General features: G+C 43.4%; 1 protein-coding gene across 4 annotated transcripts; it reads right to left on the bottom strand.

Annotated features, from left to right (window-relative positions):
* Nucleotides 1-5,356: 5,356 nt before the first annotated feature.
* On the bottom strand, nucleotides 5,357-27,915 carry LOC115167007 (epithelial splicing regulatory protein 2-like). Of its 4 annotated transcripts, XR_003870423.1 has the most exons (18): nucleotides 27,668-27,915; nucleotides 27,347-27,499; nucleotides 26,730-26,858; nucleotides 20,376-20,489; nucleotides 18,888-19,002; nucleotides 18,688-18,789; nucleotides 18,272-18,326; nucleotides 17,602-17,712; nucleotides 17,306-17,438; nucleotides 17,025-17,067; nucleotides 16,153-16,454; nucleotides 14,760-14,990; nucleotides 14,374-14,572; nucleotides 12,973-13,177; nucleotides 11,770-11,965; nucleotides 9,863-9,884; nucleotides 7,534-7,633; nucleotides 5,357-6,989 (listed from the first exon to the last, which is right to left on the bottom strand). XR_003870423.1 is itself a non-coding variant. In XM_029721011.1 (17 exons), the coding sequence occupies exons 2-16, from the start codon at nucleotides 27,476-27,478 to the stop codon at nucleotides 7,544-7,546; spliced, it is 2,157 nt and encodes a 718-aa protein (XP_029576871.1). In that variant the 5' UTR covers nucleotides 27,479-27,499; nucleotides 27,668-27,912; the 3' UTR covers nucleotides 5,357-6,989; nucleotides 7,534-7,543. The 4 variants fall into 4 exon arrangements, 3 of the variants coding, with proteins under 3 accessions (XP_029576871.1, XP_029576873.1, XP_029576872.1); XM_029721011.1 differs by lacking the exon at nucleotides 9,863-9,884 and having other exon boundaries at nucleotides 27,668-27,912; XM_029721012.1 differs by lacking the exons at nucleotides 5,357-6,989; nucleotides 7,534-7,633 and having other exon boundaries at nucleotides 9,729-9,884.
* Between the last annotated feature and the right edge of the window lie 31 nt (nucleotides 27,916-27,946).

Below are 27,946 nucleotides of genomic sequence, written 5' to 3' on the forward strand. Positions count from 1 at the left end.
TGAGTAAACTACATGAATGAAGGTAACTTTATGACAAATAATAGAGCCTGCATATCACTTATAAGTAAGTACATGCATTTATTTGACACTTCTCAATATAACAACTGACCACACTCTTAATACTGCGGTCAATTTAACGTAATGAACCTTTGGTTTTCAGATGTAAGAATGTTTTTAGTTACATTGAAATGTATTGGTTGTGGTGCTTTTCACCTTTCTAAATCCACCCTGAATACACCCTTCCAGTGGGATCAAGATAATCCATACTTTCTAAATCCACCCTGAATACACCCTTCCAGTGGGATCAAGATAATCCATACTTTCTAAATCCACCCTGAATACACCCTTCCAGTGGGATCAAGATAATCCATACTTTCTAAATCCACCCCGAATACACCCTTCTAGTGGGATCAAGATAATCCATACTTTCTAAATCCACCCCGAATACACCGTTCCAGTGGGATCAAGATAATCCATACTTTCTAAATCCACCCTGAATACACCCTTCCAGTGGGACCAAGATAATCCATACTTTCTAAATCCACCCTGAATACACCCTTCCAGTGGGATCAAGATAATCCATACTTTCTAAATCCACCCCGAATACACCGTTCCAGTGGGATCAAGATAATCCATACTTTCTAAATCCACCCTGAATACACCCTTCCAGTGGGATCAAGATAATCCATACTTTCTAAATCCACCCCGAATACACCGTTCCAGTGGGATCAAGATAATCCATACTTTCTAAATCCACCCTGAATACACCCTTCCAGTGGGATCAAGATAATCCATACTTTCTAAATCCACCCTGAATCCACCCTTCCAGTGGGATCAAGATAATCCAGATTTTAGGCATCAAAACTATCATCATCACTACCTTTTTTGAGTAAAAAAAAATGCAAAAACTACATTTAATCCCGATTTAATGGTCAGATTGGATTACCAAATCTGGAGGATCAGAATACTTTTGTTTTCTTTTGAAAAACCCAATTCTAACATGTCATTTTATCTGATTGCAGAAATCCGATCAGATAACTTTTGAAAAACTGGGCCCAGAGACTCTTGTGTGCCTTCCACTTTGTAACAACCATACCTTCTGAGGGTAAAGCAGCTTCAATCCATATACTATTGGCAATAATATAAAACATTGAAAACTGTAGATTTAAACTGTTGATAAAAGTATTTTATATATAGTCCTTTATATATACTGTATATACTCCACCACCCCCGACGAACAAGGTTAAGTTAGTTTTAAAAAACAACTTCCATTTTTGTATGTTGTTGGTTCTTCCACGCCCCCTGTGTGTTGCACATCACAACAATCACGACACATGATAATTTTGTCTTCAGGATGGTACCTTAACAAAAATATGTATTTGTCAATCTTTCTCCTTGGGGAGATATACAGACTGCAAATGTATGGAATATTGATAGCAATAATAAAAAGATTTTCAGTTTGCCTGAGAATTACAACAACAAAAAGTCCAAAGAAAATGTCAAAGCCGAGTGTTAAAAAGCAACATATTCCAGTCCAACATCATCATAAGGATGTTTACAGAATGTGATTCTGAATGCTGGATAGATGTATGTATGTATGTATGCCATACATTACGTAGTCATGCTGTAATATAACATGTTGATTGGTCTGGGTAGGAACAACTCCTATTGCCTTAACATGTTCTCTGTGATTGGACAATGATATATGTATATTCTTGCATGTATATTTTTTTTCTCTGAGAGGATGTTGCTGATGACAACTGTCCAAGTCCAATCAGAAATAGAAAATAATTCTGCTATACACAAAAAAACCTGCCTGATGCCTTTAAAAAACATTTACTTTTTTTTTTTAAAGAACCTTGATGCCTATAGTTGTAGATGCAGCAGAGATGCTTGGTTCTGTTACTTCAAGGCTCTGTTTACACAGGTAGTCCAATTCTGATATTTTTCTCCCTAATCAGATCAGCTCTGATAAAGTTATGTGATTGGTCAAAGAACCAATTAGTGGAACAAATATCAGAATTGGGCTGCCTGTATAAACGCAGCCTTCTAGAGTATCAGCACAATACTTATTAGTCCTGCATACCAGAGGGCCAGTCAGTGAATCTGCCTTGTAAAGGACACAGTGCAAGCGTCTTAGTAGATTATATTAAGTGTGTGTGTGTGGATGTGTGCGTTTGTACCCAATAAACTGTAGATAAGTGTTTTTTTAATAATGAATTTCAGTTCTGTACAATACAAGCACACAGATGCATTAGGCTACTATGCAAACCATGACGAAAGCATCATGACAACGTGATATTTGGCATCAAGTACAAAATAACTGGTTTGTTTGTAATAATCTCTCGTGGCTTTTGTTTTATGTGTAAAACCTTTTCAAACAGTGAGGAGAGAATGTCACTATTTGTTTATTTAAACTATAGGAAGGCCTTAACTCATGTTGAATATGAATTACTGGTTTGTTGTCTGTATGCTCTTCTGGGTTAATAATTGACTTGTGAATATACATTTTGGACAGCAGGACGTTAGTTACAAGAGGAAGGGCTGGCTCTGGTGCTGCTTGTGAGACTGTTACCTAATTCACAGTATAGAGCTGATCAGAACCGTACTGTGCTGGCTTGGATGTTTCATTTTCACATGGTCCTTTCCAGCACAGTTCCAGCACTATGTAGATGCGTAAACAGGGCAGCCCAGTACAGCTCGGCTTGGCGCAGTTGGGCCCTATAGTGTGAATGAGGCACATGAGTCCAGAAACAAGAGCAGCATTAAATTCAGTAATCATTCGCTCTCTGCCATCCGCTTCTGTAAAACCAAAGATCGAACAATATGTTCCCATTTTACATACTGGTAAAAAGCAACACAGACTGACATTAGAACTCTATTTTTGATACTTTGAAATGGATGTCATTCCTAACAGTTGCGTACATATATATCTATAAATATATGTTTTGTAAAAGAAAAGGGAAATAGAGGTTTTAGCTGATGTTTACAGGAACCTTGTATTGTCATTTCATGTAAATTTTGTATTTTAAAATCATTTTGTAATTTAAGACTGCAGTGCTTTTTGAATTTATTCAAAGGGAATACCTTGCATTTAGGCTTTTACAGTAGTGTATCAATAAAAATACAAATGTCAAACTTTGGCTTTGTGTTTTTCTCTTTCTATACTGAACAAAAATATAATCGCAACATGGAACAATTTCTAACATTTTACTGAGTTACAGTTCATATAAGCAAATCAGTAAATTGAAATAAATTAGGCCTTAATCTATGTATTTCCCATGACTGGGAATACAGATATGTCATCCAGAACTGGGACATTTTCAGCTTCCAGGAATTGTGTACAGATCCTTGCGACATTGGTCCTCATGCTGAAACATGAGGTAATGGGGTGGATGAATGGCACGACAATGAGCCTCAGGATCTCGTCACGGTATCTCTGTGCATTCAAATTACCATCAATAAAGTGCAATGGTGTTCGTTGTCCGTAGCTTATGCCCATACCATAATCCCACTGCCACCCATGGGACACTCTGTTCACAACGTTGACATCAGCATACCACATACCATCTGACCGGTACAGTTGGAACCCGGATTCATCTGTGAAGAGCACACTTCTCCAGCATGCCAGTGGCCATCGATGGTGAGCATTTGCCCACTAAAGTTGGTAATGACGCCGAACTGCAGTCAGGTCAAGACCCTGGTGAGGACGAAAAGCACCCAGATGAGTTTCACTGAGACAGTTTCTGCAGAAATTCTTCAGTTGTGCAAATCCAGTTTATCAGCTGTCCAGGTGGCTGGTCTAAGATGATCCCGTAGGTGAAGAAGCCGGGGGTGGAGGTCCTGGGCTGGCTTGTTTACACATGATCTGTGGTTGTGAGGCCGATTGGACGTACTACCAAATTCTCTAAAATGAAGTTGGTGGCTTATGGTAGAGAAATTAACATTCCTGCAATCAGCATGTCAGTTGCACGCTCCCTCAAAACTTGAGACATCAATGCCATTGCGTCGTGGACATTTTAGAGTCGCCTTTTGTCCCCAGTACAAGGTGCACCTGTGTAAGGATCATGCTCTTTAATCAGCTTCTTGATATGCTACACCTGTCAGGTGGATGGATTATCTTGGCAAAGGAGAAATGCTCACTAACGGGGATGTAAACATATATGCACAAAATTAAATTTGAGAAATAAGCTTTTTTGTGCATATGGAAAATGTCTGATCTTTTATTTCCGCTCATGAAACATTGGACCAACACTTTACATGTTTATATTTTTGTTCAGTGTAAATAAATTGCTAGTGTGGGAGGAATGATGGTGATGATCCTGAAGAGATCACTGATAGACAAATCACTTTATTATGCAGGACTCATTTCATTGGAGTCATCCATACCTACACTTGAATATACATGTAGAATTTACTGGATCAGCCTTTCAAATAGCCTACTAATAGGGATTACTAGAAGACCTTATTTATGAACATGTATGTGCCATTAACGATCCGAGACATCTTTTGCGCCACAAGTTGTCCAATTCAATCCAGTGTAAAAATAAGTTTAATTGATGCATGCCGCCATACATTCATAAATGCTTTTCACAGCAAAAAAAAGTTACTAGTTGTCTTCTGATCCCTCCTGTCTCAGCCTCCAGTATTTATGCTGCAGTAGTTTATGTGCCGGGGGGCTAGGGTCGGTCTGTTACATCTGGAGTATTCTCTTGTCTTATCCGGTGTCCTGTGTGAATTTAAATATGCTCTCTCTAATTCTCTCTGAGGACCTGAGCCCTAGGACCATGCCTCGGGACTACCTGGCATGATGACTCCTTGCTGTCCCCAGTCCACCTGGCCATGCTGCTGCTCCAGTTTCAACTGTTCTGCCTGCGGCTACGGAACCCTGACCTGTTCACCGGACGTGCTTGTTGCACCCTCGACAACTACAATGATTATTATTATTTGACCATGCTGGTCATTTATGAACATTTTAACAGAACATCTTGACCATGTTCTGTTATAATATCCACCCGGCACAGCCAGAAGAGGACTGGCCACCCCTCATAGCCTGGTTCCTCTCTAGGTTTCTTCCTAGGTTTTTGGCCCTTCTAGGGAGTTTTTCCTAGCCACCGTGCTTCTTTCACATGCATTGCTTGCTGTTTGGGGTTTTAGGCTGGGTTTCTGTACAGCACTTTGAGATTTCAGCTGATATACGAAGGGCTATATAAATACATTTGATTTGATTTGTAAGCACACCATCCACCATGTCAGACTACTTACTGTATATTGGCCTCATCTAAAATGTCTGACTTCAATAGAATTTAATTGATACAGTTCAGAACAAATTAAGGCAATTTAAACACTGGGGCAATAAAGTTTCATGTATTTATTCAAACAGTTATACACACATACAGTAGTTAAATTCATACAAGTCAAGTCTCAAACTTGCTTAAAAGAAACAAAAAATGTTTTCCATCTGCCACCAGAGGTCAGCCAAGCCACAGAGGGGGCTGCTATTGCACTCTGGGTAATATAGGCACAGCGAAGATGAGAAACCAGACACTAGAGTTCTCAGCAGCCCAGTCACAGGAACAACTCATTCTGCGTTTTTTTATTTATGTATATATATATATATTTTTTACACAGTTTGTCGGTCCAAAAACAAGGGAGAATGGAAAGCATGCTACAGAAGACCGCGGTTTTCTATAAAATATAGTCGAAGAAAACAGATGGCACAGAGAACTACTCTCTTTAAAGGATAAAGGATATTGTTAAAGATCATGCCGACCAACAGCCAACTCTTTTCACATTTAAATAAATCTACATTTTAGGAAGAGTTTTTTGGATTAAACAAAGAATCAATATTTGTCATGCTAGTATACTAGAGAACTAAATGACACTTCAGGTACTTGAGCCTTAGCCTACTCTGATTGTAACAAAGACAAAGAGTGCTTGGACATATTATTCTAAATAGAAAGGCATGCCATACAAATGCTTTCACAGCAGAAACAAACACTGTTACACAAGTAGCTGTCATTAAGCTCAGCATCCAGCATGTTACTGGCTCTCACTACTGTACATAGTGGCCTTGTCTTTTCTAGTTTTAGAAAAGGGAGTAGTGGAACGAGCGTCTGATTTCCCTTCTATCCAGTACAGTAGTAGTTTCAGTTACAGTCAGTCTATATGGCTCTTATCTATTATTACACTGTACAGCCCAGCATTGGAAGGCACATCATTTACAACTAACATGCATACAGTACATACATCGTTTTTGCAGACATGCACACGGTAGGCTACATACAGTAGTGTTTTCAGACTGACAAACCAGACACAGGGGCATAGGGATTTTGTTTGAAGGTATGAACATCTTATATAGTGGGGCTGTAGTTGTCATTTAGCTAAAACAAGGGGAGAAGTGGTTTCATGCTTTAGGTGAGTGGTACATTTCATTGGCATCGTCGGTGGATGTTATGGAAGTATTCACACAAGGCACTTCGTACCAGACACAGGAAGGAGGATGTGCATCATATATAAAATATGTGTACAACCTAGTGCTGTGGGGAGAGGTGTCTGTCGGTCTGTGTATGAATGTTGAGAGGGAGCTTGAGAAAGAGGCTAAGAGGGAGGAGAGTCGGCAAATTGTTTGTGGGGAGGTGTGTGTATCAGTAGTGGAGGGAGAGGAAGTGACGAGGGAGGAGAGTCGGCAGATTGTGGGGAGGTGTGTTTGTGGGGAGGTGTGTGTATCAGTAGTGGAGGGAGAGGAAGTGACGAGGGAGAAAAGGAATCAGCAGTTGCGGTCCTCGACTCCTCCCTCCATGGTCGCTGTCAGCTGGTCGAGGTCAGTCGCAGCACACCAGCAGACGGACGGGGAGACCAGACAGGGGGTGGTTGGCGCGCTCGGCCACGGCCCGCCTGGCTGACTCCTCGCTGGGGAAGGTGATCAGGGCCTCGCCGCTACGCTGGCCGCTGAAGTTGTACAACAGGAGGACGGCGTCCGGCTGGAGCTGGAGGCAACAAACCACAGGAGATGGAGGAGAGATGAAGAGTTGTGGAGAGAGAGAGAGAGAGACAGAGGGGATAGAAGCCACACCGCTCAGTCATTAGCACCATCCCAACACCAGGGGGCCACAATCTGGCAAAGGAGAGAGGAGATCCTGAACTGATCAACCCAGTAGAGTTGGATGAGTCACACGAGAAACCACAGGTCAATGCAATTCCTTGTACTGCATGCTTGCCTTTAGAAGAGCTACAGTCCAAAAGCAATCCTCTGATCAGTCTTTGGGAGCAGGTTAGCAATGTGTTAATCAACTCAGAAAGAACACCACTAGGTTAACACACTCAGGTTAAGGGCTAGATGGACGAGGAGAGGAAGGGAGAGAGCGAGGAGGAGAAGGAAGGGAGAGAGTCGAGGAGAAGAAGAGAAACAGAGTCACTCTGGAGCACACTGTTGATTTGACATTAGGCAGGTGGACTGGCAGGCAGGCAGACAGGCAGGCAGACGGGAGCCATGTGAGGTACAGGGTAGGCTGGTTGAGGGTGGTAACTTACCTTAGTCTCCCTACAGACAGAGCCACTCTTTGGGCTGGATCAGACTCCTGGTCTGTCCCTGACTCATCTGAACCATGCTGCTGTAGTCTTCAGGAGAGTACTACAGTGTAATGAGGTTCACAGTCAGACAGGGGTACTCAGTAGAGCATTATATACGCACACACACACAAATACAATCACACTTAAAATTAATACACACCACACACAAGTCCCCAACAACCCACCTAAAAACTATCATTGGAACATACATGCAGTTGAAGTCGGAAGTTTACATACACCTTAGCCAAATACATTTAAACTCAGTTTCACAATTCCTGACATTTAATCCTAGTAAAAAATCCCTGTTTTAGGTCAGTTAGGATCACCACCTTATTTTAAGAATGTGAAATGTCAGAATAATAGTAGAGAGAATGATTTATTTCAGCTTTTATTTCTTTCATCACATTCCAAATGGGTCAGAAGTTTACATAATTATTATTTGGTAGCATTGCTTTTAAAATTGTTTAACTTGGGTCAAACGTTTTGAGTAGCCTTCCACAAGCTTCCCACAATAAGTTGGGTGAATTTTGGCCCATTCCTCCTGACATGGCTGGTGTAACTGAGTCAGGTTTGTAGGCCTCCTTTCTCACACACACACACTTTTTCAGTTCTGCCCACAAATGTTCTTAAGGTCAGGGCTTTGTGATGGCCACTCCAATACCTTGACTTTGTTGTCCTTAAGCCATTTTGCCACAACTTTGGAAGTATGCTTGGGGTCATTGTCCATTTAGAAGACCCATTTGCGACCAAGCTTCAACTTCCTGACTGATGTCTTGTGATGTTGCTTCAATATATCCACATAATTCTCCTCCCTCATGATGCCATCTATTTTGTGAAGTGCACCAGTCCCTCCTGCAGCAAAGCACCCCCACAACATGATGCTGCCACCCCTGTGCTTCACGGTTGGGATGGTGTTCTTCGGCTTGCAAGCCTCCCCCTTTTTCCTCCAAACATAATGATGGTCATTATGGCCAAACAGTTCTATTTTTGTTTCATCAGACCAGAAGACATTTCTCCAAAAAGTACGATCTTTGTCCCCATGTGCAGTTGCAAACCGTAGTCTGGCTTTTTTTAATGGCGGTTTTGGAGCAGTGGCTTCTTCCTTGCTGAGCGGCCATTCAGGCTGTCGATATAGGACTCGTTTTACTGTGGATATATATACTTATGTACCCGTTTCCTCCAGCATCTTGACAAGGTCCTTTGCTGTTGTTCTAGGATTGATTTGCACTTTTCACACCAAAGTATGTTCATCTCTAGGAGACAGAACGCGTCTCCTTCCTGAGCGGTATGACGGCTGCGTGGTCCCATGGTGTTTATACTTGCGTACTACTGTTTGTATAGATGAACGTGGTACGTTCCAGGTGTTGGGAAATTGCTCCCAAGGATGAACTAGACTTGTGGAAGTCGACAATTTTTTTCCCCTGAGGTCTTGGCTGATTTCTTTTGAGTTTCCCATGATGTCAAGCAAAGAGGCATTGAGTTTGAAGGTACCTTGAAATACATCCACAGGTACACCTCCAATTGACTCAAATGATGTCAATTAGCCTATCAGAAGCTTCTAAATCCATGACATCATTTTCTGGAATTTTACAAGCTGTTTAAAGTAACAGTCAACTTAGTGTATGTAAACTTCTGACCCACAGGAATTGTGATACAGTGAATTATAAGTGAAATAATCTGTAAACAATTGTTGGAAAAATTACTTGTGTAATGCACAAAGCAGATGTCCTAACCGTCTTGCCAAAACTATAGTTTGTTAACAAGACATTTGTGGAGTGGTTGAAAAACAAGTTTTAATGACTCCAACCTAAGTGTATGTAAACTTGCGACTTCAACTGTACATGCATACACTACAAGTGTAATGTAAGACACCAATCCACCACTCGGAACAGTTTCTCACCCAAACTGAGTGCTCAGTCAGAGACAGCACAACACGTTTCTAAGTGATCCAGAAACCAGGGGATAACCAGTCAGGATGAGATTACAGTGGTTTAGCCAAGAGTCAGGACTGAACTCAGCAACACTCTTTAGCATATACACACACACGGTGTGTAGGACTGTAACGCCCTACAGTAACTGGTCAGGTGTTCTCACATGCTGGGAGCGTAGAGTTACCCCCGAGGAAAACACACATGACATTAAAAACCAGCAGAAACTTTTCTAAACAAACCTTCAAGAGCACAAACCTTTAACCAAAACACCTCAGTCCCATCCCTGTATCCTCAGGCTAGAACACCTAATACACCTGCCCAACCAGCCCAGTCAGTCACAGTACTGTGAGAGTTCATACCTCCTCTGTAGACTCACTCCACCTACTCAGCCAATGAGGGAGAAGCAAGAGAAGGGGAGAGCACAAGTCCCTTATTGAATATGCTGCAGTGCTGAACCATGGTTTGTGTTGCAGTAAAGCATTCTGGTACCTAATATATGAGCACACTGACTGTTCAATTCTGAATGATGGGTTTGCCTACAGGCTTGTAGTTAAACATAAAGCTGGTTTTGTCATGAGGTGGGGGAATTATACAAATATGCTATTATTGAATAAGAAGGATTTGGACAGTTTGTCCAGGTATTTCTTAATTTGTGTGTATTGTTTTGTATTACTGCACTGTTGGAGCTAGAAACATAAGCATTTCACTGCACCCGTCATAACATCTGCAAATTGTGTACGCGACCAATAAAATGTTATGTAACACAAGTCATACACTGTACAGACAGGAGAGTCCTACACGGGTCAGTTCTGGAGCCACACCCGCCCCAAACCAATTCAGAGGCCCATCTGACATAGATTTTTCTCCTCAACCTGATCCACCTGCATAGAATTGCCTATAGCTGAGAAAACCTTTACATTCAATATTGTTTAGATAATCAAATAGTTAAACTGAAACAATTCCAAGAATCAAATATAGGCTGCAATAATACATTTATAGGCTATAGCCTACTCAAACTTTAACCAGCGCACCGGTTTAAAACTTGATATGGCCTGCGTATGGTCCAACTTAACAAAAGCCTGAATTAACGTTATAATTAACTGAATTGGCCCACCTTAAACAAATACCTGCTTGCAAGTTTTGCTGGCTGTGTAGTCACTCCATCTACCGGGTTGTTATCCTTGTCAACAATGACTCGTGCAGCACCTGTTTCCACTATGGTGTATTTCATAACCGTTCTTTTTATTTCTCCGGTTAGGCCTACGTTAGCCATTTTCCCGTGAGCTAGGCTGGCCAGGGAAAGTACACTTGGCAACGTATTCACGTGGGGGGATAAAACATATGTTTCAGCACCACACAATGGACAGTTCCCTGATCCACTGCGTGCATGGCTGGTAGCCTACATGTCTGCCTCACCGCTCACAGAATGGAATTCACAACACAATAAGCTCCAGGGTTTGTAAAAAAATATATTATCTTGATTTAAAATGCTTCCGACCCGCAATATAATTGTTCTGAACCGCGAGCCGACTCGTGGGTTGAAATAACTTTTTCATTGCACCCGCTAGCTGATTTATTTTGCAGGTCAACCGCTGGGAGCTGACCAGATGCAGGACTCTAACCGACAGCTTCTAAACCCTGTAAAAACAGCAGAACATCCTGCTTTGCTACCGTCGGTCATACAGGCACAAACATATACCCACATCAGACAGAAGATGTGGTATGTTACATGTAAAAATACAAGGCAATGTTTATATGAGCCCCTTATTTCCAACTCATTTGCAGGTATTCTCCTTTTATACATGTCAGTGGGTAACTGGCAAATTGAGAGGGATGTTGTTAAACCATGGGGGCTGTTTGCATTTCAAATTAGGGAGGTGTTAAAACAATGGAAGTGTTCATGAATTTACCTGAAAAAAAGCAGTGAACCAATCAGAGACCCAAAACCTGTATTTTGGTTACAGCGTCTGAACATGCAGGAATCATGACTGGGTCTTAGGTGGCTTTTAATTTGCCATGTTTTACCCCCTATAAAAAAGCTGGCATGGTAAAATTGTGGGATCTTTGTATATGAAAGGGACAATACACAAAAAAAAGAGTGGCAAAGAAATCAACCAAGACACATTAAACTGCAATGGAGTTTGAGGAGCGGGACTGGGGAGACTGGAACTAAGGAGACTGGGGTAGAGGGAGGGAGGGACTGTTTTAGGGGACTATGGAGGGAAAAGGAGAGGTTAGTAGTGGGGGTCATATTGGAGGTTCTGACCTGGTATCCCTGGAAGAAGCTGAGGATGTCTTTGACCCCAGCGTTGTAGGGCAGACCCTGCATCCTAACTAGAGCGCCGTGCTGGGGCATCATGGGAGAGGCAACGTGGCCTTGGGCATGGGGCTGCTGGGCTGCTAACGCTACTGACCCTGGAGGAGACGCAAAGTAGCTCATCGTGGAGGGAGAGACTGGGGGGCTAGAGCGAGAGAGAAACACATTCATTTTTCTTTCTTTGGAAGATGTTCCAGTGTTAAAATCAATACCCAACATGGCACTTTGAACTGCATTCATACATGAAACACACATGATAAAAGAGGATGTACAGTTCATATTGACAAAAGCCTAGAGGGAGATGGTTGTGTGGTTTGTACACTAACCCGGGGTAGTATGCAGTGTGGTTTGTACACTAACCCGGGGTAGTATGCAGTGTAGTTTGTACACTAACCCGGGGTAGTATGCAGTGTGGTTTGTACACTAACCCGGGGTAGTATGCAGTGTAGTTCACACTAACCCGGGGTAGTATGCAGTGTAGTTCACACTAACCCGGGGTAGGATGCAGTGTGGTTTGTACACTAACCCGGGGTAGGATGCAGTGTGGTTTGTACACTAACCCGGGGTAGGATGCAGTGTGGTTTGTACACTAACCCGGGGTAGTATGCAGTGTAGTTCGTACACTAACCCGGGGTAGTATGCAGTGTAGTTCGTACACTAACCCGGGGTAGTATGCAGTGTAGTTCGTACACTAACCCGGGGTAGTATGCAGTGCAGTTTACACTAACCCGGGGTAGTATGCAGTGTAGTTTACACTAACCCGGGGTAGTATGCAGTGTAGTTTACACTAACCCGGGGTAGTATGCAGTGTAGTTTACACTAACCCGGGGTAGTATGCAGTGTAGTTTACACTAACCCGGGGTAGTATGCAGTGTAGTTTACACTAACCCGGGGTAGTATGCAGTGTAGTTTACACTAACCCGGGGTAGTATGCAGTGTAGTTTACACGGTAGGTACTAACCGGGGTAGTATGCAGTGTAGTTTACACTAACCCGGGGTAGTATGCAGTGTAGTTTACACTAACCCGGGGTAGTATGCAGTGTAGTTTACACTAACCCGGGGTAGTATGCAGTGTAGTTTACACTAACCCGGGGTAGTATGCAGTGTAGTTTACACCAACCCGGGGTAGTATGCAGTGTAGTTTACACCAACCTGGGGTAGTATGCAGTGTAGTTCATGTTCATGTTCATGTAGAGCTGTGCAGGGTGGTGCTGTGGGGGGTAGTAGGCCAGGGTGGGGTGGGGGCTGAGTGGGGGCTGGGGTGTTCTGGGGGTGGCCAGTAGGGGGGGCTGGTACAGAGCAGCCTCAGAGAGCATGGCAGGAGAAGGGAACGCAGCATATGCTGGAGGAGCCAGACCTTGGGAGAGGACAGAGAGCGAAGTTCAGAATCTCAGATACAACTACACAGGAACATTGGATCCTTATCATAACCTCAATATTATTACACCATCATGCCTAAGCCTACACATCAAACATCACGCTGAACCATCACACAGCTCCCAGCAGCATACAACATCAAACGTAGGTATAAAGGCCTTTTTACATAAGTAGCTGTCACTAAGTGCTTATACAGAAACCCAGCCTAAAACCCCAAACAGCAAGCTATGCAGAAGCATGGTAGCTAGGAAATACTCTAGTTTTTCATATGATTGATACGACTGTATATGTTAGTCACATAAAAGCCTCAATGTAGTATTCTACTCAGAAAGTTGCTCCAGTCTGTCCTTGGTGTTACCCTACAACATAAACACAGTGAGGGACGGAGGGACGGAGTGTATTTACACACAGGCTGTATGGGTCTGTTGCCACATTGACACAAAACACAGTCAGATGACCTTGTGGGCTGAGGGTGGGTTTGCAGGTACACTCCCCAAACCAATCTGGCAACTCAAGTGACCTTGTTGGGCTGAAGGCGCCGAGTCACCTTGTGGGGATGACCGTTCCCAGATACACTCTGCTACCAACCTGGCAACCCAAGTGAGTGGCTGCCATAACTCCAGGTCAAACCAGTGAGATTACAGTTGTCAAACATGTGGGTGAATAAATGGGGGAAAAAAAGTAAAAAGCAAACAGAAACAGCCGTTTGAGCAACTGCTCTCAAAGTGTGGCCATCAGAATTCACAACAGCCAATAGCCACACCAAGAGTGTGCACTGCCTTCTAGTGATATGATAAGCAGGAATCTAATCTCTATAGCAACAGGGCACTAATAGAACAAAGTACACTGGGATAGATAGACACACCCACTTTAACCATGTGTATGCAAACAAACCCTTCAGAGTTAATGGGTGTGTTACATCCCCCTACATTATACAACTAATATGGAGGGCATTATTACTACAGCTAACCCTGCCTGTGTAATATGTTCCCTGAACAAACCATTAAAAAATGCATAACCCTGACTGAAACATGTCCGTTTTAATAATAAACAAGCATTTCTGAAAGCTACTTCCACTGTCCTGTTGTCCTTACTACATATTCTCCTGTTTATGTGATATGTTCTGAAACATCAATGGGACACGCAGTGATTCAGCTAGGTCTATTATGGACTTACAGGGTAGTTTGCAGGGTGGAGGGGACAGGCCGCTGCGGTTGAGTGTTCCTCCCATCAGGACGAAGCTCATCTCCTCAGTAGAACACTGGAACACCTCCACATAGCGGTCCTTCATCATCTTCTTGTGGCACTTCTGGGCCACCATGAACGCCCTGTCAGCTGACCTCATCTGAATGAAGGCGTCACCTGAGGGACGACCCTGGAGAGGAGAGGGAGGTTAGAGATCAGAATGATGCTCTGATGGAAGGGTTAGGGTGGGAACTTTGGTCGCATCTCAATAGTGTAGAGCTGCTTCCGAATCCTCGGCTTGTACCCATCACTTCATCTACACTAAGTATTTAATATAAGACGGCTGAAAGTACCATGGCACGTGTGTGTACCAGTACCTGTTGGTTGAGCACCATATGAACTCCATGTGGTTTAATATCAATAGTGTGTTCTCCCATGAACTCCAGTATATCCTCTATAGCAGCGGTGTAGGGTAGACCTCGCAGACGGACACAGTCCCGCGTGCTGCCAGTCGCCAGGTAGGGGGGCGTGGCCAAGACTGGCATGGGGACCATGGAAGAGGAGGGCAGCGTGGAGATCAGAGGGGTGGACATGTAACGGTTCAGGACCTAACAGAGGGCAGAGGTCAAAAGGTCAGACGACAAAGTCGGCACTGACTTCATTATATTGCTGTGTTGTTGAGTCATGTTGACGGTCATTTACAAGAGGCTTTGATCTAATAGTCAAACAAACAACTCTGGTGTCACGACATGAGCACCATCCTCCAGCCAACTGACTCATGGGGACCACATTCTATGCTGGGTCACGTATAGCCCTTCAACTTTAGTCATGTCTTACACTGTAAAGACAATAGCCATTGCACAACAAATTAAATTAAGAGAACTGGTTAAATATGGAGAAAGAGGTTCATCTCCAGTAGTCCTCCTTTCTAAAGAAATGATATCAAGTGACAGGCAGTGCCTAGAACACTGTACCTGTTGGACCTGTACTTTAAAACACTCTATGCATCTCTACCTCACAGTGACTGTCTACTATAATGTAACTGTTGCACCTTGGCTGCAGTACAAGGGAATAGCTTGATGCATCTGATAGTAGGTTAAGTAGTAAAGAAACCCCATTGAGTTCCTAGATGCCATTCCTGTTGCACCTCACCTGCAGTACTTCTGAACAGCTCTACATTCTACTACACTGTACCTGTTGGACCTCAGCAGTGCTTCTGAAGAGCTCTACATTCTACTACACTGTACCTGTTGGACCTCAGCAGTGCGTCTGAACGGCTCTACATTCTACTACACTGTACCTGTTGGACCTCAGCAGTGCGTCTGAACGGCTCTACATTCTACTACACTGTACCTGTTGGACCTCAGCAGTGCGTCTGAACAGCTCTACATTCTACTACACTGTACCTGTTGGACCTCAGCAGTGCGTCTGAACAGCTCTACATTCTACTACACTGTACCTGTTGGACCTCAGCAGTGCGTCTGAACAGCTCTACATTCTACTACACTGTACCTGTTGGACCTCAGCAGTGTGTCTGAACAGCTCTACCTCAGTGACTGTCTACTACACCTATAAACAGTGACTGTGCTGTGTTTTACCTGTTGGACCTCAGCAGTGCATCTGAACAGCTCTACCTCAGTGACTGTCTACTACACCTATAAACAGTGACTGTGCTGTGCTTTACCTGTTGGACCTCAGCAGTGCTTCTGAACAGCTCTACCTCAGTGACTGTCTACTACACCTATAAACAGTGACTGTGCTGTGTTTTACCTGTTGGACCTCCGCTGCAGTGCTTCTGAACAGCTCAATGTATCTCTTGCCCAGGATCTGCTTGTGTTTCTTCAGGGCGTTCAGAGCGTACTCCTCACAGGAGAACAGGACGAAGGCGTCGCCTGTGGGCCGCCCGTCAGGGTACTTTACGAAGAGTAGGCCGTCGCTGGCGTCCGTCGCGGGGCTGTCGGCCCCCAGGAAGGTCAACACGTCCTGGGGAGAGGCGGTGAAGGGAAGACCCCTCATCCTGATGATCACCTGGTTCTCCTTGGACAGGAACTGGGCCACTTCGTTGGACGTGCCTACAGTCACACAGAGGGAGAGGAAACAGAGTTAACTATAAGTGAGAAGTAAGACCTTTAGCTAATTACTTGGTCCCTTTAATATGCAAATGATTGTTGCTTATTGTCACTAATAAATAAAATGATAAAACACATTACATCACTTTAAAATACAAGAGTAGACATTAAAACAAGAGCAGTGAGTCAGAGTCTAGGGCACACAGTATCTGCTGAAAGTCCAATGTCTTGACAGATATTATTGATCTCCAATCGTCTGGCTAGAGTCCAGACAGACACACTAGTCTCCCCCCTGCACGCTCTCCTGTATCAGCTCTGCTCTTTGTCTCTTCACACCCCCCTTTGTATGGCGCTGAGCTGGGCCTTTCACTGGCCTCCGGGAGGATGAGGTGAGACACTGTCGGCCAGGGGTAAAGTTACCTTCCTCCAACTAGCCTCTGAGGGGTGAGGCTCACAAAGCACCTTTCATTCCCCCAGGATAAGCCAGAGAACCGGAGCAGTACAGGGCAGAGGAACAGGGAGAGTCCCTCTAGTCAAGGGAAGAGAAAAAAAAAAAAAAGTCTGAAATCTGACCTCCAGCGATCTTGAGGAATTCCTCTCCTGTGGCTTTGTATACCTGTGAGGATGAGAGACTTTTAGCAACAGAGTTAACTATAAGTGAGAACTCTAAACAACCTTTCATCTGACCAACGCAACATGCATTGTGCTACAGTTGGAAAACATGACTGTTTTTTCCTCTTAAACAGTATTGGCTGCATAGCTGATGCTGTAACGGTATTGGATCCATAAGTGATGCAACAGCATTAGTATGGCTGTGTTAGATGTAGGGGCTGCTGTGTTATACGGATGCTGACCTCAATGTATCTGCTACCCATGTGGTGTTTGTGTCTCTCCAGGGCCAGGTCTCTGTGCTCCTGGTTGATGAACCGAACCAGGGCTTCACCATTCCTCCTGCCCTGGGCGTTCAGACAGAGGGCCACACCACCCCTAGAAATACACAGGGAGAGGTTGGAGGAAAGGTCAGAACAATTGGACCCTCTATGGAGACGAAGCTGTAGGTACAACTTCCTGTGGGTATTAGTCGCCAATTCTCAGTGGAACCATGGCTTAAATCACATGACGCACACACAGTCATGTTTTGGTAACATACTTGGCGATGTTGAGGCCCTTGAAGAAGCGGGCGATGTCCTGGTCAGAGGATTGCCATGGCAACCCCCTGGCTCTGATCACTGTCTCACTGTCCACTGGTTCGGTCTTACTGCTGCAGGGGACAAACCAAGGGGGCACAGTCAACATGGGGAATGGTGTTTAACAGCTACACACTAAACTCAATGCTGCATGAGACAGAGAGAAAGTAGTGTTCAGAAACTCTTGAAGACAATGTAAATGGACATGAATAGTACTTCTATATTGTTCAAAACCAAAGTGTTTCAGTAAGTTGTCTTCGTCAGAGAGAGACATGGTAAAAACTGGGACTTATGCAGTTTAACCGTCTACTTCACACTACTCTAACACGGAAACACACATGCTAGGGGTTGTCAGGGCAATGGGTATTGGACACCGTAGCGGGATTTGTGTGGTGCTATTGGATAGCCAGTTAAGTACTTAATGGCAAAGTTGGAGTGGTTTAATGACACGCTTGTGGTTTCCCTTGTTGCTGTAATCAATGCTGCGAGCCTGGCTCTGAACATGGGAGGGACGGTTGGTTAGGCTTCAACTACAGTAAAACACTAAACAACAGGTTTAGTATAGAGACGTGGCCACACAACCTCATGGTTGAGTGAGGTAACATGGAGTCGATGCACTGAGAATATACATACCATGCTCCCGATTCAAGCTTGTACTTCACAGCTTCAAAGCATGAGAATTTGTGGTCTGCAAGAGATTCAAACACTAATTTACAATATGGATCAAACTTCTCTCCACATTTACATTCAAAAGGACCATACTGATAAAAAATAACTTCATATTAGGCTTGACATTGGACCCGCCAACAGAAGCCAATCAACTTCACTTATATTCAGACTGAACAATACAACAAATGTTTTTAAGTGTTGCTCCACGCTGCCAGGTTGTTTCATGCTCAACAGGTCTGGCCTGCCAGCCTGCAACTTCAGCAGCATTCCACCTAGCGTAGAGAGATTGACAGGGCTGTGGGGTGGCCAGGTGGGACTGGCACAGACAGAGAGCGGGGGGAAATGCGACAGCAAAAGAGGAGAGAGATGTATAGACTTACTGTATGGCTCAGCCAGGATGTGCAGGCAGAGCTGGACCATACACCTCACCTCCTTCAGCCCCATCACCTGCTCTGACAGGGGAAGTTCTGGGATGCACACATCTACACACATGTAAGGATGTTTTATCAGTCATTTATATAAGTACTAGGAACATCAAAAGTGTTGACTGAAATTACAATTTGATCTGACTCAGACTTACATTCTAGGATATAGGGCAGTGTTAGGTCCTGGACCTGTCCAGCATTGGGACAACATTTGTGAAACTCTTTCCTTACATCCACAAAGGAGTAGAAACACTCTGGCAGGACCAGGTTCTGAAACACAGACACACAACAGGTAGGTCAGTCATTAGTCCATTCAACATTCACTGAATAGTAGCGTACTCTGTAGACAGACCTCATGAAAAGAAGGGATAATAGGAGTGATGCAATGAAGGAGGGAGCCAGGAATAGGTGGCATAAAGAGGTGAACAAAGAGGGGATGAGAAAGCGGGATGATTGTGTGGATAGCTAGCATTCCTGTGCAGATTACGACGTTAATGCTCAACACAAGCACAGGAGAAATACTGCTAACTGTGACCCAGGAATTACAACTTACACACGTAGCTAAAAGGTCAAATGTAAAGAACATATACAAACAAATACCAAAGACTCATTATCTGGACTGAATTATAGCATTGTGCCTACTTCACCTGAACAAAGTCCAAGAGACTGATAAACATAATACATTTTCCATGTGTATGTATGTATACACACACACACACACACACACGTTCAAAAGTTTGGGGTCACTTAGAAATGTCCTTGTTTTTGAAAGCACATTTTTAGTCCATTAAAATAACAAATTGATCAGAAATACAGTGTAGACATTGTTGTAAATGACTATTGTAGCTGGAAATGGCTGGTTCTCAAACTAGACACTAACGTACTTGTCCTCTTGCTCAGTTGTGCGCCGGGGCCTCCCACTCTTTCTATTCTGGTTAGAGCCAGTTTGTGCTATTCTGTGAAGGGAGTAGTACACAGCGTTGTAAGAGATCTTCAGTATATTCTTGTTCTGAGAAAGGAAGGCTATTCCATGCGAGAAATTGCTAAGAAACTGATGAGTTTCAGAAGAAAGTTCTTTGTTTCTGGCCATTTGAGCCTGTCATCGAACCCACAAATGCTGATGCGCCAGATACTCCACTAGTCTAAAGAAGGCCAGTTTTATTGCTTCTTTAAATCAGAACAGTTTTCAGCTGTGCTAACATAATTGCAAAAAGGTTTTCTAATGATCGAATTAGCCTTTTCAAATTATAAACTTGGATTAGCTAACACAAAGTGCCATTGGAACACAGGAGTGATGGTTGCTGATAATGGGCCTCTATACGCCTAAGAAGATATTCCATTTTATTATTTTTAAATCAGTCGTTTCCAGCTACAAATCATTTACAACATAAAATGTCTACACTGTATTTCTGATCAATTTGATGTTATTTTAATTAGACAAAAAAAGGTGCTTTTCATTTAAAAACAATGAAATTTAAGTGACCCCAAACTTTCGAACAGTAGTGTGCATACATATATTTTTTTATGTTTTATTAGTGGAAATTCCCCTAACTAGGTAAGTAAATAAGGGCAATTATATTTTCTATCAAAAAGGCAACATTTCCCCTAAATGGTAGGTTAGAAAATCAAGGGCCACTCAATACCTTCTTGGAGGCCTCAGGGTGAAGGGCCTGTCGTATGATGAGGGGCCCGTCGACACACAGTGTGTAGGAGCTTCTGCCCAGAGCCTTCAACTCCGCTGAGACGGACTGCTGGAACTGTAGGGAGAGAATGAAGAAAGATACAAGAGGAGAGTTATTGTGAGAACATACAATGAGTCACACACACAACAAAACTAAAGTATGACTTTACTTTGTTGGTTATCAGCCAAGTAGCTCCCAATGGTCTTTTAAAGATTCAGTGTAAACCACTTGTGCCCAGCAGACAAACATGGGAGTGCCAATGTCACCTCTGAAAAACCACAGAGTAACACAGTACTGATTAATTATGCTCTGCTGCAGCAAACTGCTAACTACAAAGGTTTTTATGCTTGGTTTGTTTTCAAATAAAAATTGTGCTCAGGGAGTTCTCTCCCATAAGAATTAGCAGTGTTTCTAACCGTTAACACTTTAAGTAGGCCAGTCTTTAAGCATACTGGTACGAACAAGTTCCCTGAACAGGTAGGTTTGTGTTTTCTGGGGGAAGAACAGGTAGGGAGGCGTCCTGAGATTGAAAGATGTAAATAGGTTTTTTCAGGTGTTTGCATAGCAAGGAAGCAGACAAGAGGGATTGTGGTGCTAATCAGCACCGGGAACAAGGAGGATTTCACTTAGCAGTTAGACCAACAGTCACAACCAGACAGGAAAGGTGAAAACAACCAACCCCAGCCAGAGAAACCAGCCGCTGCTTCGCTTCCTATAAAACAATGTTCGCCAATCACTAGCCCCTATAAACACTTACCAAGCCCCACAGCAGGGACTCCCAAATAGGTCTGTGTTTAGTAATAATCATCACATTTAATGTGGCCCATTACCAGTGTTGTGTAAACTTTACTGGTGTCTTTTAACAGTCAGACATAACATCTCACCATCACCTCAACCAACAAATTGACCTCTCCAATTTGCCAGTTAGTGCTGCCAATTGTATTTCTAGCTAGGCTGGCTTCCTTCTTTGAGGATATAGTTTTGGTATCCTGTCTATTAGGGGAGAGTGGGGTAAGTTGAGCCACCCTTGTTTCTAGGAAACCATATACAAAAAGTATCATCTGACCAAATATTGAGGAAGAGGTCATCATTTTATGGAGTCTGAAGGAAGAAACCACATGGAAAAAGTGATAAGCAAGTTATGTCCAAAAAATATATATTTTCACCAAGTCAAATTAATGTATTGTGTTAAGAGGTTTCATTATGCATGTGTCTAAACCACAGTAGGTCATTTTAAGATTGTTCTATACATCAGTTGGGGTCTCTATAAGCTTCAATATGAGCTCCTAAACCTGGCATGGAAGCCTCTAACACATTTGGTTGAGTGTGGTGTACCACAAGGCAGCTGGCTTAGGCCATTATTGTTTCCACTAATGATATTCCAGTGACCTTTAATAAAGCATGTGTGTCTATGTACACTGACGACGCAACAGTATATATATATGTCGGCTGCGACAGTAAAATAAATAACTGACACCCTTAACAGAGAGCTCCAGTCTATGAGCTCAAGTGTTTGTTAGGTGCTAAGCCTGTGTTAAAAGACAAAAAAGCTATTTTGATTGTGTTGAATTGTATTTTGGAAATAAAGATGGGCATGGTTTTTAAAAGGTAGCGGTAATAATTCATTCAGTACAAAAATGTGTAGGTGGCTTAACATACCCTGTTCTGTGGCTCAATTTAAGTTGTGCCAAGAAACCACTTTTTGGACAAGTTGTGTTCTCAAAACTAATGTTTTTATGAATTCTGATACACAACATCCTGAAATATATGTAGATATCTTTGTTAGAAAGAAAACTAGATTTCCCTTGATGGACTGATAGTGAAAGTAAGAAATGGCTCAATTTAACCCACATCAAATAGGCAACACCTCTCTCGAATACTCTTTCCATTTCAAATAAACTATTCACCAATTCGTGGTTTGTTTAGCTACTACTTATCATGTTATCTGTCCAGAAGATCTAATGGTCGTTAGTGACTAATTGTCAGTCAGTGAAGCTAATTTCACATGGCCACATACGACATCCAGCCTCCAGACAGTAAGAGTGTGTGTTGCTGCTGGTGCGTGTTAGAGCATTCTTCACACAGAGAGCCAGGAGATATATACATGACCTCTCAACAGCTGGCGACTCAACTGCCTGAGAGAGGAGCCATGGGTGCTGTTCAGTAGGGCACACTGTAGGAAAATGATTTGCAATGGAAAGCTTAAATCTGTGTCCCTATTGGCCAAGTTCAAGCAGTACCTCCCAGTTTCAAAATGTCTTCGCCCTACTAAACATAACCCCCCGCCTGGCTCTCACTAATCTACACGAGGAGATTTATTTAACTAGGCAAGTCAGTTAAGAACAAATTATTTTTTTACAATGGCGGCCTATCCCGGCCAAACCCGGACGACGCTGGGCCAATTATGCGCCGCCCTATGGGACTGCCAATCATGGCCGAATGTGATACAGCCTGGATTTGAACCAGGGACTGTAGTGACACCTCTTGCACTGAGATGGAGTGACTTAGACCACTGCGCCACTTGGGAGTTCAACTTGAGGGAAATAATTATGTTAATGACGGGCTCTTATTTCAACACACTTGCTGTTACCCACAAACACCATCACACGGGACAAAACAACACTAGACCTACATACCATGATCATATTCATTGTATTGAGACTTCAAAAGAGAGTTTTGTTGAACCCTTCATTGCATCTATTGTCTACAGCTATCCTGAACCTATCACACCCTAAAAGGGATGAGATGTTTGAGTCCTTGTGGTGACCAGGATGCTGGGTTATTGTTGGACAGGTCTGTCTTGCCACGTGGAGCTGTGGGATCCCATGCCACTTCAGGGCCTGGTACGCTACATTTCCCCATAGTGTGATAACATCTGGGTTAGGGAAGGACTGATACACACATGAAGCTCATTGGCTGAGGTGGGCCAGTCAGATAGGCCCCTAAGACTACTGACAGGCTTTCTCTGAAAAGACTGGCTGCCAAGGATCCAGAGGTCAAGAGTCATCATCTGGGAGCCATGACAGATGATACACAGTGTATGTCATAGTATCAACAGATGTATCTGGTAACATTATGGTATTTATAGTCATTTAAGTGTATGTCATAGTATCAACAGATACTGTAATGTATCTGGTAACATCTATGGTATTTATAGTAATTTCATTCATTTAAGTAGCCCCATAGATAATAGGACAAATATTAGTCAAGGAAAGTCTCAACTGACACAGTTGAGTATGTGACAGAGAGGAACAAAACAGACCAAACAGGTTGTGGCGCTGTGGAATTCAAAATTATTCCTCTGTTTCGGTGGGTAGAGCATCATTCTCAGAAGCTATCAGATATGAAACATTCTTCTGTCACCTCAGACACTGACATGCAAATATCTATCACATTTGTTTAGTTACCAAGAACCCTCTCCACACACATGTACAAGCAGGAACAGACCAGGATGTGAAGGTAGTTGTGTTCAGACTAATGCATGGTGGGTGAGGTGTGGTGTTTGTTAGCTCACGGCTGTTTTCACATCTATGCAGCCTCACCTTGCACAACCAGCAGGATTAGGAATAGAAACAAATGGTTTCAAGGAACTAAGCAACACACCCTTTACTCTATCCTCTCTGCCAAACCAGCATACTATTAGAGCAAACATGTCCAAAGGACAGGCCTAACAAAGGAAACAGGTATTGATAAATATGCCAACACTATCAGCAAGGCTGCCAGAATAGGAAATGTCAACATGCAACAAATGAGAACGTGCATAGATGGTCACTGTAATATACCTGACCTGGCCAGCCAAACCATTCATTGATTACCATTGGTTTCATTTTCCCCATTGGGAGGGTGGGTGGTTCTCTGCTGCACTGTGCCATGTGTGAGTATGAGGTAGGAGTTTACCCTTAAACCTGGCCCCATCTGTGTTTGCTCTGTGGTATAAGCTATAGCTGGTGTGTTTGCATGGTGTTGAGGCTGGACCCATGGAGAGGAGTAGAGCAGGGGTGGTGATGAGGCTCACGATAAGGGAGTAGAGAGTACCAGGCAGTACTCATGGCTAGGCCTGTTACAGTCACACCACTGTCCCAAACTTTAGTCATTTTATGACTGGACTGTGGAGATTAGATGTTGACATTCCTGGCTCTGTACAGGATCCTCTGGCTTGTTCTCTACAAGGTACAATGATGTTGGAGAGCGGGAAGGGAGAAGACCGAGGGAGTGTTTTATTGCTGCTGGCACTTTATCTTTCATTATCCGCTTCTGCTGTGCACCTGCCCCAGTGCCTTCACAACCTGGAACAGGGTGACGCTGCCCCACCTATGAGAGAGACTTAGCAGCACAGAGAGCTGAACACGCTTTGCTCCGGGGTCCCTGGCACAGAGCAAGTCAGAGCCTGTGTACTATCACTGCACTGATCTGAGGCTCTTCACACTCAATACTGGCCCTAATAAGCGAGGGCCTAAGACTGACTGGGGTTCAATGAGTCCAAACTCCAAATGTCTTCCAGACAAACCCATTGATCTGAGAACAGTTAGAGAAACTACAACAGGATTCTGACTTTTTATTTTTATAAACTCAATCTTAGGGAAAGAAACTTGTTGATATGTTGAATGGAAGGCAGGCTACAAGCACACAAGGAACAGTAAGTCTCTCTACCTACCCCCCCCCCCCCCCCCATGGAAAGGGTACAGCCCAGTTCTAATCTCTATCGCCATTTTTCTCAGACTGAATAAATCTTTCACCAAAGAAAACAAATCTGCGTCCTTGGCTTGGCTACTCTGGCCTTATGACATTGACAGGTCCACTGAGATATGGTCTCTGCTAGGTTAGTTAGCTATTCCTACAACCCCAAAGGCAGTCTCTCCTATGACTCACATTAGCTGAATGTAGCTTTATCTCCATTCCTCCACTGACTGCCTGGCTTAAATCAATAGAGACAAATAAATAAACTAAACCTGACCAATGGCAAGAGAAAGTGACCTAGCAGACAGAGGTAAGCCAGTAAAAAATGGATTGTTCTAGTTAATCTTTAAAGGGTCCGCAGACTCACAAAACAAATTAATTGGGACGGCTTGCTGGTATAGAAACAAACTACAGATGACTTCAGCAATCAGAAATCAGCAGTGAGAGAGCATCCTGTGGTACGGATCTACTCTAAATCTATATTGTGTCACAACAGCAAGAGCACTGTCAACCTCAGGGGCCTTATTGCAAAACGTTGTTGTTGAGGAAGGACTGGTCACTTCAACAAAGCTGCTTGTTGCATGGGAGAGGACCACAGCACTGAGTCAGACAGCGTCTCTAATCATAAGCCTAAATCACACGTAGAGCCTGGTAATATGGGATTTTCAATTATTGAAATACTGCTGGGGGCGGGGATGGGATTTGGTGTAACTACCTACCTACAGAGTGCATACAAATACTCAACACTGCAGGCAGACAGAGCAGTTGAGAAACACGTTTGGCAACATAAGCCCTTCTTTTGTCAGGGGAGGTGGAACCTGAAAACACTTTTACATCCTGATCATCATGAACAGACTGCCTTATCGCACAACTACCTGGCCTGAGAAAACAGGTGCTGGGCTATGGCCAGGGGTCTCTGTCACTCCCCCACTTCTCTCTCTCTGTCTGTCCTCTCTACCCAGGACGGGTATTTCTTTGCATTCCCAGCTAAACATTCAGTCTTCCAGATGTCAGCAGCTTGCATCAGTCTGGGACAAGACTAGACCTGCTTGCCTCCCCGTCCCTCCCTCAACCCCACGGCAGTCGCTGCTTAGCCAAGCAAGCCTACTCAAACCAGCAACTACACTGAGCCGGTCCCAAATGGCACCCTATTCTCATAGGGCTCTGGTCAAAAGTAGTGCACTATAGGGAATAGGGTACATTTTGGATGCAACTACTCACTGCCTGTCAAAGAGTTTAATAGGCCTAACAGCAGCCAAACCAAGTGGACGAATTTATAAAAGTCAGATACCTTTCAGGGGGTTCTATTTGTTGAGAAAAATCGACACACCTTGACATTTACCTAAAGCTTCATCATCAAGCTTGTTATGTCCTGTTATGTCCCTCCAGGTGGATGGCGACAAAGACCATTTGAATGCTGTCAGTCTTATCATGCATGGATGTTTTTGCCAGTTAAAGTTAAGCCATTATCATAGAGGTTAAATGCTTTGTTCAGCATCTTAAGCTTCTCTTTGGAGTCAGTTTTAAAATATTTAAGTCTGAGAATGCAGGAAAGCAAAGGAAAAGACTCCAGATTTGAGTCCTAAAATGTTTTAGGGCCGGACCAGGAATCTTCACCAGTAGCCTAATCAGTCTCACCTGTTGCAGAACTTTGTCCAGAGGTTCAGCCTTGTAGAGTTCGTCCACAGACAGCCCAGTCTCCTCTTTACTCTGGTCTGTCAACTCCAAAGAGTCGGGCTTCACAAGACGTCTCTGAAGTTTCCCAACCTGTGAACGGAATCGGTGTTTCACCACGGCATGTGCCACCCATCCTAGTTATAAACTGCAGAGTACAGCTTGGTGAAAACGCAACTAATTTCCCAAGTCAGCACTAAACATGACAGGCCAATTTTATGAACTCAAACCATCAAACAAGCAGTTAATTGTCAAACAAAGCAGTTAATTGTCAACGCACAGTTGCCAATGTCAAGGCGTTGACATAACTAAAGGTATGCTTTCTTTCATCCTGTATTTAAAGCATTTCACTGAAGTTAAATCTGACAGGTCTAGACTACACACCCATGAGCATATCGGTTGGATTAGTTGAGGCCCATGCGCACTTTTCTTTTAAAACTGTGACCCACAAATAATTCCAGAACGCGTACCTTTGTTGATTAATATGTCAGCTGTCAAATTAAAACATGAATCCACTACTTAGACACAAAAACACTAAAAAGTCCAGAAGAAACCTTTACAACGGGTGAGAAAGTCCGTACCTTTTTCTTATGTAGATCCACAATTTGCCACACCAAGAGAATTATTTCCCTCTCATCCGAACCCAGTTTACCCCCATTTGCACCAGCTGTTGCCCCAAAGAACACCACCAGAGTATCACTGTGCGAAGCCATCAGGGACCACAAGGGTAAAAACTACAATTAAAAGCAAAGATGAAATAAAAATAACACGAGGGTCCACCTTTTTCCAGTGATAAGAGAAACAAACAAAAGGTCTGGAAATGCAATTGAAGTCAAGTAAACGAATAGGGGGAAAGATTATTTTCAAGAGGACACGAAAGAGATTTCGACCAAAGACTCTACCTGATCAAGTACTTGAGCGTGTTCTATCCAGAGATACTGGTTTAACTGGTAAAGAAAATTGGAGAAAAAAATCCCTGTTTTCTTTCACGCGAACTCCATAAACCCAGAATTATTTTTTTTTCTGTCTCGCTATTTTCCTGAGTTACCTGTGTAAGATTCAGCCGCTTACTTTCAGTCAAACTCCCAGGAGAGTTGGCCTATTGGCCGCTTGGCAAAGGTGAGGGCGGGACATAGCGCACCAAAACCTATGTAACCTAACCTGATTGGTTTAGCATGTTT

Source organism: Salmo trutta, chromosome 29 (genome assembly GCF_901001165.1).
Source record: "Salmo trutta chromosome 29, fSalTru1.1, whole genome shotgun sequence".
Classification (NCBI taxonomy): domain Eukaryota; kingdom Metazoa; phylum Chordata; class Actinopteri; order Salmoniformes; family Salmonidae; genus Salmo; species Salmo trutta.